Source organism: Stegastes partitus, unplaced genomic scaffold (assembly GCF_000690725.1).
Source record: "Stegastes partitus isolate 25-593 unplaced genomic scaffold, Stegastes_partitus-1.0.2 Scaffold1286, whole genome shotgun sequence".
In the NCBI taxonomy this organism is placed as follows: domain Eukaryota; kingdom Metazoa; phylum Chordata; class Actinopteri; family Pomacentridae; genus Stegastes; species Stegastes partitus.
In genome coordinates, this window is record NW_007579017.1 from 9,395 (window position 1) to 25,568 (window position 16,174).

At 41.1% G+C, this 16,174-nt stretch overlaps 1 protein-coding gene across 3 annotated transcripts in view; it reads left to right on the top strand.

The window, feature by feature from the left end:
- The first annotated feature begins 236 nt into the window (after positions 1-236).
- The window catches only part of senp6a (SUMO specific peptidase 6a), a 41,234-nt gene continuing 25,296 nt past the window's right edge, over positions 237-16,174 (top strand). For 2 of the 3 annotated variants that reach the window (XM_008298136.1, XM_008298137.1), the window contains exons 1-5: positions 237-379; positions 8,923-9,016; positions 11,147-11,210; positions 13,205-13,311; positions 14,587-14,730. In XM_008298136.1, the coding sequence (XP_008296358.1) occupies positions 349-379; positions 8,923-9,016; positions 11,147-11,210; positions 13,205-13,311; positions 14,587-14,730 (440 nt within the window). In that variant the 5' untranslated portion in view covers positions 237-348. The remainder of the gene's footprint in view (positions 380-8,922; positions 9,017-11,146; positions 11,211-13,204; positions 13,312-14,586; positions 14,731-16,174) is intronic. The other variant, XM_008298138.1, reaches the window with a different exon arrangement.

Below are 16,174 nucleotides of genomic sequence, written 5' to 3' on the forward strand. Positions count from 1 at the left end.
CTCCTAAAACCTGGGATGTGACTTTAACAAGTCCAAGAAGTCCAGAAAACTTGAAAACAGTTTTGTTTTGACCTTTTTTTTTTTCTGTGCATTGCATATCATTATTACATGAAGGGTTTTGTGTGTGTATTTTGCCAGGCTGTTGAAAAATGTCTGCAGTGGTGCCGTCTGCTGTTCCACCGTCTACATGGTTTTATTATGAAGGTGGTCCGGAAGTGTGATTGTACTTTGTGCTGCTCACTTTGCTCTGAGCAGATCGCAGCAGCAGCAGCAGTCAGGCAGCTACATACAGCCGATCTGCTGCCCTGATGAGCAACACTATCATCTGAGGAGGATCATGGAATAAACATGGCCCACAATAGAAGCTTTTTCCTTGAAGGTAAGCTGTGACACTCCGTTCTGCAGCTCCGGCCGGCCAGCAGCCATTTTACCCGCACAAAGCCTCCGGACTCCCGCTGCCAGACACAGATTCTGGTCCGTTGGTGTCAGACACCAGAATATGTGGGACCCAGAGCGAGTTGGCTAACGTTAGCTAGCCTCGTAAAGCTGCCGCTGCTCTGCACTCATCCTCAGACACTGGCGGGGTGATACGAGCGCTGCCAGGCCGGTGGCAGTGCCACATGTTCGGGCCTGGAGAGGCAAGACGAGGCGCCGGCGGGGCGGTCCGGTCCGGCGGGGTTTAAACGGAATGTGGGCTTGTAAGCCGGAGCTAACCCCGTTAGCGCTGACGTTAGCTGGGTTTGCAATGTGGGAGCTGGATGGAGCGGCAGCACAGGCAGGCCTTCCTGTGTTTGCTCTGCTGCTAGCAACCACAGAGCGTGTACACAAGCCAGAAAGATGCACAAACATTTTAATATTAACCTCAAAAACATGAAGTGTGTGAGCTGACAGCCAGACAGCAGCTGGAGGCTCCTCACTGACATGCTAACCTCGTAGCTTCGCACATTAGCTGGCTAACGTTAACAAGTTAAAATGTAAACATGAACAGTGTTTCTTGGGCTTGTTGTGTTTTTACTCAGCCTGCTTTCTCTGTCTCATAGTTCACGTTTTGAATTCACTGCCTATGTGCTTAAAAACTTGAATAACATACATTTCAACAATAATAAAATGGGTTCACCTGCCTCCTCACAAGTAGAAGTAAAGTAATTGGGGTTAGTTTGCTGCCTTGCTCAATGGCACTGCCAGCCACAGCAGTGGTACTGGGGGATGTTTGTGAGCTGTCATTTTGAATTGTCAGTATAGTATCCCAATACCAAAACAAACACCTTCTTTGAAACCTTACTTCAAGAAGTATAATAATGTTGAAACTCTTTCTAAGTAAAGACCAACCTGTGGTTATCAACATAATCACTGAAGTCATCCTACAAACAATTGTTCTGTACATATACATCCAAGTCAGGACTCATTCATTTGTAATATTCACAAGAGAATCACGTGGATTCATCAACCACTGCTAGCGATCCCCAACAAATGTCCCTTTTTTGTCCGTTTAGCCTAATGTTTGTTTGAAAGAGGAGCGACTGAGGATTCTACAAACTGATTTACTTGTGAGTTGTTTCTCTAAATGTGTGTCTTCAGCCTCAGACAGAGATGTAAGAAGTGTTTGGAGATAGGCAAGCAGTTGTTGGTTTCTGGGGTTTTTCTTGACTGAAGTTAGAATTAAAGTAATGAAAGCCTTTCTGTTTTTAACAAATAAACCGTAGCTGTAAAACATTTAACATGTTTAATGTCTGATTTAGCCCAAATAAAATAGTTTAAACTTAACCTTTTTAATCGTACTTCACACGTATTCCAATTTGGCAGGAATTGTTGAACAGCTTTCTTCACCAGAACGATACATAAATGATTGTCACTTGCACAGGGATCTCGCACGTATGTTTTTACTTCAGTTTTTAAAAAATGTGTTTATTGTTTAGGTGGATATTGAGAAGGGATGAAATAATATGAGGAAGAGATGCAACAAATATCCTTCATTCATTGTCAGGGTCTTATCCCCGCAGCGACAGGAAAGGATTTGATCTCTTGTTGCAGATTTGGAAAACCCGGCTCCAGGAATGCGTCAGGAACGCTGCGTTTCAGGTCGTTGAATATATGTTTCATGTACAGATGAGTTGCTTTTCCTCTGAGGTTTTGGGTGCAGTTAAGATGTCAATGGGCCTTTTGGATTTGAACATCATGTGAGAGTCGAAGCTCTCCGTCGGCTGCTGGAATGTCTGTCTGGATAAATCACGTCTCTGTGGTTGTAGCTGTTACAGATCCCCTATCATGGATTTGTCCTGCAGGAAATCCATTGTTAGACCCTCCGCGGACCAAATAAATGAGCGTACCAAAGCTCGGTAGGAACCTAAATGTCCCCTCACTAACATTATCAGGGCATTTGTTGTGATTTATGAAGCTGGAAAATGGAGCACAACACGGAGCTCGCAGAGTGTGGGGTCGACTCAGTCTGTTAGCTGCAAGAGATAGGAACAGGCTCAATTAGGTTTGTGCAGGATTGAACTAGATGACTGAACCAACCGAGGCAGAAGAGCTGTGGGAGCATAATCCAATATGCGATTTTTAAACTTTTGAAGATTATGTTTCTTGTCATTTAAAAAGCCCATGAAATGGATAATTCACTAAAAACAGGCAGATGTGTGTTTTTCCCCTAAATGTTCAGAGCGTTCTAGTCACTTCAGCGCCTGCTAATCCACGACTGCAGCGACACAGGCAGCGCAGAGGCATTATGTATGAGGCTGGGAGGAAAACTGGCCTAGATGCTCAGGATTTGGTTTTCTGGATACACAGAAAAAGACATTCTGGCTTTTAACGGCCTGTGTTTTGGCCACATGAGCCGAAGGGAGCTGACTCTGATAGGGCCGAGGTTCAAGTAGTGTTTACCTGCTGGGCTCGCAGCCACGTGGAAAACCTGCATTAACGTGATTATGTCGGTGATGTTTGTCACTCCACCGGGTTCAGTTTCCAAATGGAACACATCACCCGAATACGATATTTTTTATTAACTCCTCAGATCGTGTTTTCGTGGTTTAATGAAGCGAAACCGCCCCGCATTTGAATCCTCTGCCGTGTGTTTTGTTGTTGCTTTGAAAACTGCCTCGAAAAAATTCGGTTGATTTTTTGGGAGGAAATAGGAAGCCAGAATGTTGTGGCTCGCGCCGCTCGACAACATCCAGCAGATGCTGTTTGTGTTGGTTTGTGCATCAACAACATTGTGGATCGTTTCTGTTTTTGGTTCCTGAGCTCGACTGTCAGTTTCTAGTGTGAACTGATGCATAAAACAAAAGAAGGAAAAATAAGAAAATAACAGGATGGGGAAAAAAAAAAGCATGAAAATCAAACACTTTGCAGAAAAAATATTGATCCTAAGAGGACTTTAGCATGTCGTATTTGCACGGAGGCATGCTAAATGAAATCAAGTATTAAAGAAAATGCTGAGTTGACATTAAAAAGCTGTATTTAGTATATTCCTGACTGCATCTGTGGCTGTATTAGTTATGTTTGCAAATATTTGGCTCCCCAAATGAGAACTCAAATTTTGTAGGCAGCAGTCTGACAGGAATAAACTGTTGTAAAACATTTAGATTATTAAAGGCAACAACCATTGTGTCGTTTTTTGCCAAATTGAGCTGCTGTTGCTCTGTTAGCCCTCGTTTATTTATGGAAAAATGACATCTGATGTCCAATACAGTTCTGAAACAAACTTGGATTAAATAAAATCTGCAAAGCTGAAGATATTCTAACAAGTCAAACATCTGCATCATACAGAAGATGCACCTCCACTGCCTGGGACAAAGTCATCTATCATGATGGTGTGTCCACACTAATACTGGGTTTCTGCAGCAGATTTCAAATGTATAAAAAAGATAGTTTACTCTGATAACACATAGCATCTAACCACCTCTTTAATATATCAGCCAGTGCAAATCTAAATGACACTCATCACCAGGATACAGTCACTTAAATGACTTGTGTTTTACATTGGTTGATTTTTGACAGTGAGATCTGCATCAAATGAATTCTTTGCATAACTTGGGGCTGAATGATTTTGTAGAATACCTAACTTGTGATGTAATTTAAAGTCGAGCTTCAGTTCAGTGTCCTTCTGATTGATAGATTTACAACCATTTTTACGAGATGCTTTCAAACAGTTTTAGATTCCAAGGTGAGAATTTAAACATATGAACTTCTTCCAACCTGTTTTTATTACATCTTTGAATTGGCATAGATAATGGAAGAGCTGACACAAAAGCTGTGAGTGTGTAAAGTTAAATAAATAAAGTAGTAACACAGTATGTAAGGTAATATAGGACTCGACTGTAAGTAATCTCTAATATTGGAACAGGTGGTTCATTCATTGCTCAGAAGCAGCATGTGAGCAGCACACATCCTGCAGTTAAGTTGTTATGATAATAAAGAAAGAAAAAAAACATCCATCCATGATCTGTACATCGCTTAATCCTCACTAGGGTTGTGGGGGGCTGGAGTCTATCCCAGCTGACTGAGACAACCAAGCACACTCACATTCACACCTACGGACAATTTAGAATCACCAATTAACCTCAGCATGTTTTTAGACCTTGTGGGAGGAAGAACCCTGAGAGAACCCACGCTGCACGGGGAGAACATGCAAACTCCACACAGAAAGATCCCAGGTGTCCTCACCAGGAAATGAACTGGCGACCTTCTTGCTGCGAGGCAACAGTGCTAACCACTGTGTCACCTTGCAGCCCCCAAAATAAATAAACCCTGAACTAAAATGTAGCCTTTTGTCATTTGCAAAGTGCATTGCTTCACATTGCAATTTTGATTTAAAATCAATTCAGTATTCAGCCTTAGCACAGTAGCAACCAATCAGAGAGCTCCGTCAGGTCACATGTTTATCAAAAGCTGAAGGATCCACAGACACACATTTGTCTTGAACCTTTCAAACAAATGAAATGTATTCATGCAGAAATGAAACAAACAACATTAGAAAGCCACTTGTAATAAATGCTGACATTCTTGACAGGCTCATAGTACGTCAAAGCAATTTTTTGCAATCAAATTAATTTATGTTTAACATGTTGTAGCCGGCCTTCGCTTGGTAATTGACTGTCTGCCGTTGCATCAGCCACAACCGTCAAACCACCTGCCTAATACTGTGTAGTTCCACCAATACAGCTCTGACCCGTCGGACCTTGAACCACTGGTCCTCCGAGGGTGTCCCATGGTGTCCGGCAGAGGATCCTTCGGGTCTCATGGGTTTGCATAGTGGGGCCTGTAAATCTGCAGTTTCTGAAAAAGGTCAAAATAGCTGTATCGTTTAACTAATGTAACAATCTCTGTCTACATTCTGCGCATCAGCCATCATACCTCTCACTACATCTGTGAGACGCCTCCTCCAGTCTGCAGTGTGGGTTTGTTTACTCTGTAAGGGGGTGGACTTCCTCTCCACCTGGACCACTATCGCCTGGTGGAAGGAGATTAGCTTCATTATGTGAGTTTGAATGGCTTTTTGGGGTGTCGTTTGGCCATCACTGGTAGAAATCAATGTAATTCAGCTGTGTATTTTACTGCAGAGTGATAGAGGTGATTATATTTCAGCAGTGAGAGAAAAAATATTGAGATAATAGATGTTTTATCATCCAGCACTTTAGGGGCCTCATTATTCCAATAGAGCTGCGTATGAATGCACCAGCAGGCTTTAATCAATCCACACTTGGAACTGAATTTCCATGCAGACTCCTGAGAGGAATAAATAAGCAGAAAGATTGGATGGTATCAAATCTACATGAGTGAGTGATCCAAAATAGTTCGACAGTGAAACAGCACTTTTTACTCACAGAAATATGAACACCAGATATGTTCCTCTGCTCCTCAGCCTGATGGATGAATGAGCAAAGAAAGTCAGAGTTTACCCCCCTGTTAGAATTCAAGGCCCTGTTGGGAATCGGACCCCAGACCGCTGATAGCTTCCTGTGCGCGGTGAGCTTTGCTGCTGGCTGGCTGTGAATGTTGGACCACAGTAGTTGAGTTCATCCAAGGCAGGACTTATTTCATTCAGGTTGAGCTTAAATATGTCAGCTTTCTGTTCTCTTGGCTTGCCTCTTGGATTTATTTTTGTCTTTTCGGAGCAGCTTTCTTGATGGACTTTTCTCTACACAGCAACTTTTTTTTCCCCCTCCAATACCCGTTTAAGAGCTTAAATTGATTTTGCAGACTCTTCTGTAGAGAACTAGAGAGCTGCCCTCTCAGAGCTGTAGAGTCAAATGATCTGTTTCTTAGTTGACCCCGGGCCGGGAAAATTGGCAAAGGGCAGTAGGGCTGCATATTTTACTTTATCACTGCCTGAAACGAGGACTTCATGCATTGTAGGAAGAGTAGCACTCGAATCCTAATGTGTACATGGAGGAGCATCAGTGATGATACTCACTTCTTTCAGTGGTGCTGACTCTTTATTGACTTGGACGATGCAGACTCAGGCCTGAAGAACTGCAAAACCAGTTTCATGGCTGTCGTGTAATGATATAAGAGAGTGATGCGTCTTTTAGTGGCTGCAAGGTGGCTTGGTGGTTAGCATCGTTGCCTCGCAGCAAGAAGGTCGCCGGTTCTCATCCCGGTGAGGACACCAGGATCTTTCTGCGTGGAGTTTGCATGTTCTCCCGGTGCAGCGTGGGTTCTCTCCGGGTTCTCTGGCTTCCTCCCACACAGTCCAAAAACATGTTGAGGTTCATTGGTGATTGTAAATTGTCCGTAGGCGTGAGTGTGCTTGATTGTCTGTCTCTAAGTGTAGCCCTGTGATGGACTGGTGACCTGTCCAGGGTGTCCCCTGCCTTCACCCTGAGTTGACTGGAATAGACTCCAGCACCCCGAGACCCTAGTGAGGATCAAGCAGTGTATAGATGATGGATGACTGGATGTGTCTTTTAAAGTTCACACACATATTAACCACCAGACTGAAGTTTCACTATTTACTGAATTATTATTAATTAGCTACAGCTGATCTTGCGTACCCCTGCTGACGTTGGTCCACTGATATCATTGTTTGATAGTGAAGGAAAAAGTCTTCACATTATCTGTAGATGAACTAAATGGGCCACTCTATCTGCTCGCCTTATTTGTCTAAATGAAACATATTAAGAAGCATAATAAGTCACTTGGACCTTGATATTATATATTGAAATAATAACAATATACTTAGATCAGACCAGCATGCACCTGCCCATAGTCATGTGTTCTGGTAGTACAACTACATTAACTCAAAAGCATGACAAGAACTATTGAGGACTATTAGGGAGACAAGTCTACCTTTATGTAGGTGAGTTACTGTGTTTGTTGTTGAGCTGTGATATACAAACTAGTATGGCTGGACCCAAATAATCAAATATCTGAATATTTGGTTATTGTGATGGTATCCGGATATCAATTTTCAGATCCATATAGTTGCCCCCCCACATACATTTAAATGGGATATTTAGCAATTTTGCATCCCATCAGCTTCTTTTATTGTTGTTGACTGTATGTAAAAATTGCATTGACTGGTAAAGTTCAAACCATTTTGGACTGAACTGTGATGGATTTTTATTTTTTGTAAGCTTTCTGTCACATCCATTCATATCAGTGGATTTTGTCAATTTTTGACAGTTGAAACCAGAAGTTTACATACACTGTATAAAAGGACACACAACCTTTTTTTTCTCCAAGCTTCCCCCTTTTCCCCCAAAAGGAAACAAGAGCAATAAGGGCAAAAAAGTCAAGTTTAAGTTCAACAAAACAAAAGAAAAGGCCCCAAAAAAGAAAGGCCTTGGCCCCGGGGGCAATTACAAAACGGAAACCGGCATTTTGATGTTGCTTTTGGAGTAATGTCTCCTCCCTCTCTGAGTATCCTTCCAGCCCATCTCAGTACAGGACTGGTTTCACTGTGGATAATGACCCTCTGACCAGCTTCAGCAGCATCTTCACAAGGTCTTTAGCTGTTGTTCTGGGGTTGATGCGCACATTTCACACCAAAACAATTGTTTAAGGTGTGCCTTAAAAAACATGCACAGGTGTGCCTCCAATTAACTTAAATGTTGTCAATTAATCCATCAAAAGCTTCCAAAGCCATGACATCATCATCTGGGCTTTCCCAAATAGTTTGAAGGCATCTTAGTGTATGTAAACTTCTGACTTTGAAGAAAGTAGTAAAAAGAAAGTCTCTAAAAAAAGTTCTCTCTCTCATTATTCTGGCATTTAGCAAATAGAAATGATTTTGGTAAAACTAACTGACCTATAACAGCAAAAGTCGGATTTAATGTCAGACGGTGAGAGAAAAAAAAGGCTTTATGTCTTTTTATACAGTGCATGTAAACATCTGGTTTCAACTGTCAAACACTTGAAAAAACAAAGTTTACTTGTAACCTTCAACGTTTACCTCAAAATATCTGAGATTGTGGTTTTGTGCATTTGAGGAAATTTCACCTTTCATTCGTAACTCTGCTCACAGTTTGGGGAAAATTCAGACAATTCCACTGATTTGAATGGGATTTCCAGTTGAAAATGAGAAAACTGAAAATATTCCTGAATAATTGAACCCATGTTGTTGACCTACACTCATGTCACAGATTAGAACATTAAGCGCTTTTAGAATGAACTACTTACAGAAGGATACTGACCACACATTCTCATTGATCATGATCACTAAACAAATTAACCAAATCTAAATCACATAATAGCGTGGCCTTTGATTAAACTTGACTGCAGTGACATGAGTGTAATTCTGTGGAATGATGCTTTTGCAGTTGCAGCAGGTTTCCCCCTTTTGCTGACTCTAACCAGTTCTTCATATCGTCTAGCTGAAACGACCAGGCCTGAAATGTGGCTTCATATAAATGGTCATTTCAGCTGATGCCTGTGTTGTGGTCTGTTCTGCCTGCACTGATGCGCTTTATTATTCAATTCAAGCCCTGGATAGATCAGAGACAAGGCGAGATGGAGGGTACAAGCACAACTGGAGCTTTTCTCTTTCTGATGACAGTGAAGAGGAAAGGAGACATGAGTAAGCACTTCTGCGGCCCTCGTTTTTCAGCACTGCATCACTCCTCCACCACACAGCTCTCCCTCCACACACGGGCAGGAAAAGACCTCAGCGGCACCTCTGCTGATGAGCAGGCTATTCCCGTCTCTCATGATAAACTCACTGGTCTTTTAGCACAGCAGTGCAGATCCGTGCGCTCCTCTAAACCGCCGTCTGCATGCAAATCCTCTGCTGCTAGGGCTGGACCGACACGTTGGCTAATCAGGACGGAAGGTGGAAACAGTAGTTACACCTGCAGAGAAATGTGGCTTTCCTTTTAGCTTTCTTTCTTTTTTTTAAATTATTGAAATGTTTTTTTGTATGTTTAGGCTCCATATAAAGGTAGCAGGTAAAGGATTACTTTCTGTATCTGTTCAGTTTATAAATTATTAAAAATAGTTTCAAAAAGCTTTTGTAAAATGTTCGATGCCCTCGTTTGTCTGGCCAGCAGCATGAAAAGCAAGGACAGCCAGTTTACAGTGATATAAAACTAGTGCCAACAGCAAGTTTGCTCAACAAATAACTAATTAAACTATCGTCAGAAATTATAAACTGACCCAACAGTGTATTATTGAAATATTTTTCACACCTGCTTCCAGTCCCGTGCCGTCGCCCTCCTCTCTGATTTGGACAATAGCTGGGTTTCCATTCAAACTTGTAACCAAATTTTTTAATTTAAAAAAAAAAATCTCCGATAGGGAAATAAAAAACTCTGTAGCTTGTGCCATCAAACATCACAAAAAAGGCAGGATTTGAAAGAGCACCAGTCAAAAGTATATCAGAAGAAGTTAGGGAAATGTGGCGATGGTTACAGCGTCCTCATCGCTCCACGTACATCTAATGATCTCATTATTTAAGTCAATTTAAGTCTATCTCTATTGCACGAATCTCCTATTAATAATACACTAACACTTCTGCCTTGACATTAGCAATTCATTTAGATTTTTAGCAAATTTTCTTAATTAGCAAATAGCAAATTGATAACGGATAAAAACAGGTGGATGGAAGCAGTGATTTCTTCAGTCAACCAAAGTCTGATTGGTGGGCTTATGGGGATGTCATCTTCCTACATAGTGAACTTCCAGAGCTTCTTACAGAGAAAACAATCTTTGGTCAGTTTTTTTTTATCTTCTGTTGCTACTGCAGCTTTGACGTTAGACATCATGTGCTTGAAAACTGATTGGTGTTAGATTCTAACACATTGGAAGTAGTGGATTCTGTGAGACGTGAAGCTTGTTAACGTGTGTTTGCGCCTATCTTAATCCAAACATTAACAAGTCATGTCTTCTAATGCTTAACCCCAGCACTAACCAGTTCACGCTACCTGCTCCTGAACATTGGACTCCAATGCTTCACTTTGCTGGAAGCCTGCTGGCTGTAAAATGACGTGTTGAGCTTATTGGAAAGCTGCTTCTCTTGGTGCTGGTTTGAAGATTCCCTCCTGACAAGCTGAAAGAAAAATCTTTTTAGATGTCTACCTATATAATTTAAATGTAATTATGATATATTGGCTGAAAAGTCTTTTTAAGTTAAGTAATCAATGGAAAATAAATAAATAGAAAAACCTTTTTGGTGCCCTTTGGAGAAAAAATAATATAATGATGACAGCATTATGACTGATTGGTCACATCTGCGACTGTAGAAATACCCCAAAACACTTGATAATGTTGTATTTTTCAGTGTGAAAGTGATAAATTCTCAGCTATTGTAGGGCTGCACGGATTAATCCTAATAGTGTTTTTGTCAGAAAGTGGCAATCGCAATTTTGCAGAGTCCAAGATCATTAACATTTAGTTTTTATTTAACCAACAATCCAAAACCTGAAGATGTTCAGTTAACCACCATATAATTCCTTAAAATGTTACCGTCTCATATTCAGCTGTTTACACGTTCAGTATGAGAATAAACAAATATAACCAGTGAGGATAATGAAAATCCATCGGTCAAACCCTACGGTCCACCCTGTCCTCATCAATGTGCAGATGTGTCATTTTATACACACACAGACACACACACAGACTCATCGAACCACAATAAATATGCTGAATATAATTTATTAAGGCTGAGAATACACAGGATTTTCACCGTGTCCTCTTGTTTCTCTTCTCTCAGTGTGAGTGTGGTGAGCATGGAGGAGATGGACCGGCAGCAGCCGACCTCCCCCGAGGAGAAAAAGGTAAAGCGTTCACTCTGTCCTCTCTCTCGTTTCCTGCCTCCCTCCCCCCCACGGTACCATAGAGTCCCAGCGGGGCCTCAGGGCTCTTCGATCACCCCTGCAGTCGGTGCAGATGATGCCCGAGCCTTCCTGGCGCCTGGCGCTGCAGGGCAGTGGCACCCAAAGGACCCTAGCAGTCCATGAGCTAACACTGCTGAGGCGTTCTGGGAGTCATTTTCAAGGGCTGCTGCTGCTGCTGTTGTTGTTGTTGTTGCTCTCGGTGAAATGTGAGTGGTGGGTGTTGGCCTCTGATTGTTCCATTGAGGATTATATTCATACTAAGGTTTTCTTTTTTTTTTTTTCTCAGAATTAAATAATATGCTTTTGTATGCTTTGCACAGTGCCGGACATCATAATGTTGTAATGTCAGTCTACGACGTTGATCAGAGTGAAATTTCATGATAACTATTGAAAAAGCTTGGGTGAAATTTGCGATCTAGGTTTTCCTGTAGCCTCACCAGCAGGTTTAGACTTCCACTTGTCCAACACTTTGGTTCATGCCAGGAGTTCTTGACAATCTCAGCCTGCCAACTTTGGCTCACTGAAATGTTTACACACCTCTCAATGTGCAAATCTGTACATACAGTACTGTGCAAAGGATGTAGGCACTTTATATGTTTAAATTCATGTCCATCTGGGAGGCGTCTGATGGTCCAAAATTTATTCTGCAGCAGGACAACGAGCCCAAACATTCAATCGCTCATAAAGAACCATCAGTCAGCCACAAGAAGAACAAGGAGTCCTGCAACAGATGGTGCTTTTTATTTAAACGGGAAAAGCTGTCAAGAGTGTCTGGCCAAAGCCGGTCTCTCACACACTCATAGTTTTCTTCTCTTTACTTCCCTTTCTGATAAAAAAAAAAAAATTAATTATTCCTGGCATTCGTTTTGAAGGCCCTCCAAGAACTTTTGCACAGTATTGTGTGTTAACATGTAACTTGCCAGTTCCCTGAGCTGTACATAGAAGACGGAGGTAGCCTCTGGAAAGTGCCTTAAACCTGCATTCTTTACTTTAGCCAGCAGAGGGCGACTTCTCTGGGTGCAAAGAAGTAAGATTGCATAGAAGTCTATGAGAAAATGATCCCACTTCTCACTTGATCTGTTACCTCAGTAAACTTTTTCTTAATAAGTTTATGGTCTCAAGCTGTAGTGTCAAGCTTTCTTTAATACAGAATGATGTTCATTTGATACATTATGGTACCATTTAGAATAAAATACAGATAAAAGCAGGATCTATTTTAGGTGTGGCTACCTTGTGATTGACAGATCACCACTGTATAAGTGTCAGATCTACCGTTCTGTCATTATGTGTGGTTTCCAAAGACCAACATGGCGATGACCAAATACGGAAGTCAAAGGTTCAGAATGGTGCTGCTGCACCTTGCTGAGGTTGAGCTTCCTGTCAGCTGCCTGGACTGGGTGTCACTGGAGGGTCTCAGCACCGGCCTTCATGTGCACCCAACGTAGAGTCCATCAGCCCTCAGAACAGCCTCAGGTTGTTATGAAGTAACTCACTTCAGGAAACCTGCGTGGAATCCACAGGGAGAATAAGACGAAGGGGCTCCATTATCAAGGAATAGGAAAGGCTCTTATGATCCAGGGACCTAACTTTGTGTTTGCAACATGTGCTCTCATGGCGGTCTGCGTCTAATGCTTTAAGTGCTTCAAGGGAAACTATCAAATATTCTATTGAACTACTTTCTTACTGCTATGGATGAAGTGTTGCTGGTGCATGTGGCTATTGTTTTGTTGCCCAGGTCTAACCTGTTATAGAAAAAAAACCTTCCAAATGTTTGGCTGGTAGAAACAACAAATCACACATCCCATCATCACCATTCACAGACGCCCGTTCTGGGTAGAAAGAAGCAAAACTTAAAGGTTCAGGTGTTCTTTAGTGTGACTGTCGACCTGTTCCCCTTAACTGACGACCCTCTCGTGTGTGTGTTGTGTCTCCAGTCTCCCACTCTACGGCACTTCACAATGTCTGATTCCTTGAGAACATATGAAAACCGGCCAAATAATCACATGAGGCCTCTGAGCAAGCTGGCACCCAAAAGGCTCGGGTATGGTATATCCTGTTTATACAAGCTCTGCTCTGCTTTTCTAATAAGTGCAGTGTTGCTTCACAGCTCTAAAAAGTGGAGAACATGATTGTTGTCATGTGGTTTTGAAATGAAAACTCTACAGGGGTTTTAAAACAGATTAAATAAATAAAGAAAAAAGAAAAGATGGTTTTGTTTCCTCTCCAAACAATAAATTAAGTAGGAATCAACAGGTGCATTTTTGTTGCTTTTAATTCTTTTGTTTTAACCTGTAAAACAGAAAAAGAATAATTTCTGCCATGTTTTTAGGAATAAAATGTTCGATCAGTTAGGCTATGATTGACATGTGAACAAACCTCATGTTAAAAACCTTCAGTTTATACAAAGTGATAAAACAGGAGAGTCTGGTGTATGTAAGTGCTACTGAATGGAGATTTGGAGGAAGTAGGTTTTAAAGATAATAAAGGCTTGTTAAATTCATGTTTATTGTAAACCACTATTTGTAGGTAAAACATTAACAAAGAGATGTTACCATGAAACTCCCCCAGTTGATTGCTTACAGTAAAACTAGTGGTGCACGATATATTAAAATATTAATAATATATTCTGCCGATATCCAACAATAAGATTCCTGATATCGCGATAACCGGAATTACCGATGTCGATATTCAATTTTTGTTCACACTGAAAAATGAGTCTAAGTACGCACTGTGAGAACGTGAAAACTATTCAAAAGAAATTAGACCACATAATCTTCTTTATTACGTAGCAAAAGTAAATTATGTTTAAACATACTTCAACATATTTTAAGTCCAGGAACATTTGAGTAAAAACATCTGCGAAATAGCAGCAATATTAAATGTAGAGACGAAGGCGCTAATGTTAGACAGTCATCTGTAAATTTGTTCATCAGACTGATACCGATGTGGTCCCTGATATATCGTGCATCCCTAAATAAAACACTTTTTTGTTTTGTTTTCTGGAATTCTATGTTTAATATGCAAATTTGCTTTTTCCATTGACAAATAAATTGTAGTAAACTAAACACCTTAATCTGTATTTTGGATGCTTTTTTTCTCCCCTCTAGTCTAAAAGAATTTTGTAAGACAAATATCCTAAAATCTGAAACGTGCCCAGTGCATGAACAAAAGTAGTGTTTCCCTGTAGTGGTTCTACTAAATGAGGATTTAAAAGGTGAAACCGTTTTTAGCTCATCATAATAAATTTGACTAAGTACTGCTTAAGTCACTTTCAATGTGACGGTGTTTGACTTCATGTGATCTTCCTCTCCTACAGCGAAGCCCCTCTCACAGTAGCAGCGTCCCCCCCCATGCCCAACTATTTCATCATCAGTCCCACGTCTTCACAAGGAATCGTTTTACAAGGACGGCACTTTCAGCACGCACAGATGCCCTCGGCAATAAGAAAACCAGTTCAAAGGTAAGACGCGGCGAGTCCGAGCAGCACTTGAAATTTGTCCTTGCTTGTTGTTTTGGGAAGGAATTTATTTAGCAGATCGAAGAAGAAGAAGAAAAAAAAAGGAGGTCAGTTCTGTTTCCCTGATCATGCCGCTCTCTGTTCTCCTCTCTGAGACACAGCTCACTTCTGCGACTGTAATGCCCACAATAGTACCATGGACTCTGAGAGTTAAGCCCTTTTGTTTTGGCCTGGATTTGTTTACACATTAGCAGACTGGCACCATTAGAAGTATGCCAAATGAGCTAGTAGCTTTTCCTGTTTGCAGAGTACTCAAGGATGTGCAGACTACTATTGCTGAGTTATTTTGATACTGAGGAAAACTTAAAAATGTGGTGATTCCCAGTCAAATTCTGTGCTGCTGTTCTGATTTCTAAGCACATTTATGGACATTTCTTTATAGTTGACATTGGAGTTAATGATGTTCTTGGAAAATCGAAGTCAGACTGAATCTTGAGCTTTAACAGAGTTATGACTCCAGGAATCAGGTTAACAGCCTCCATGTGACCTGTGTGAGGACAGAGTTACTGGAAAATTACACATAAAATTTAGTTTGAATATCTTCGGACACATCATCTACATTTAGTTTGAAGAAATGAGAGAGTGTATTTTCTTGAACTAGATGAAACTGAGCTTGTATTAGATGCACACGAGATATTCTTGAATATAGATGAAGATCATTTGAATGTGAAACTGTGCTCCGGTTCATTACGTTCATCTTCTGGATAGATGTGAGTCCAACGAAGAAAAATCAGTTTAATTGAACTGCAGGCTGTGGGGAAAAAAAAAAAAAAAGAATTAAGGCACATGAGTTGATTGCATTAGTGAGATGTTTCTCTCTTTGATTTTCATCTTCAAGCAGCCTTGATTTGAAGGAAAGGTAAGACTTTGATCCTGCCACATCACCCAGAGTGAACCTTTGTTAACAAACTGGATCTCATTTCACGCCTTTTTCACATCCCCCAGAACATCGAAGTCTTCATTTATTTTAGGGTTCGTTTTTGTGAGTCAGCAGCATCTCTGCAGTCGTACTGTCATATTCTGTCAGTGTGTGGTTTCCTTCCCTTTCATGATATGTTGGTTGTTGTGTGAAATGCAGTTTAGGTATGACTGTGACAGAAACTAACTGCCTACAGAAGTTAGATGAAAACCTCAGACTGCACGGTGATGATGTTCAACGCTTTGTTGTTTAAGTGGAAGCAAGTGTGTGCTTCCAGCGCTGTGTACTGGTAGTTTGTGTGTTATCTGAATGTTGCTGAGGGGGTTTGACTTCATTACATGCGGACAGAGGATCACCGTCTTAAGGTTATCTCTAAAATTTGGGCTTGACTGGACACAGGTTTGATGGATTCAGGCTCAGCTGGAGCTGGACAATGTTTTTCAAGTGAAAATCCATCTTTTCAAGCTA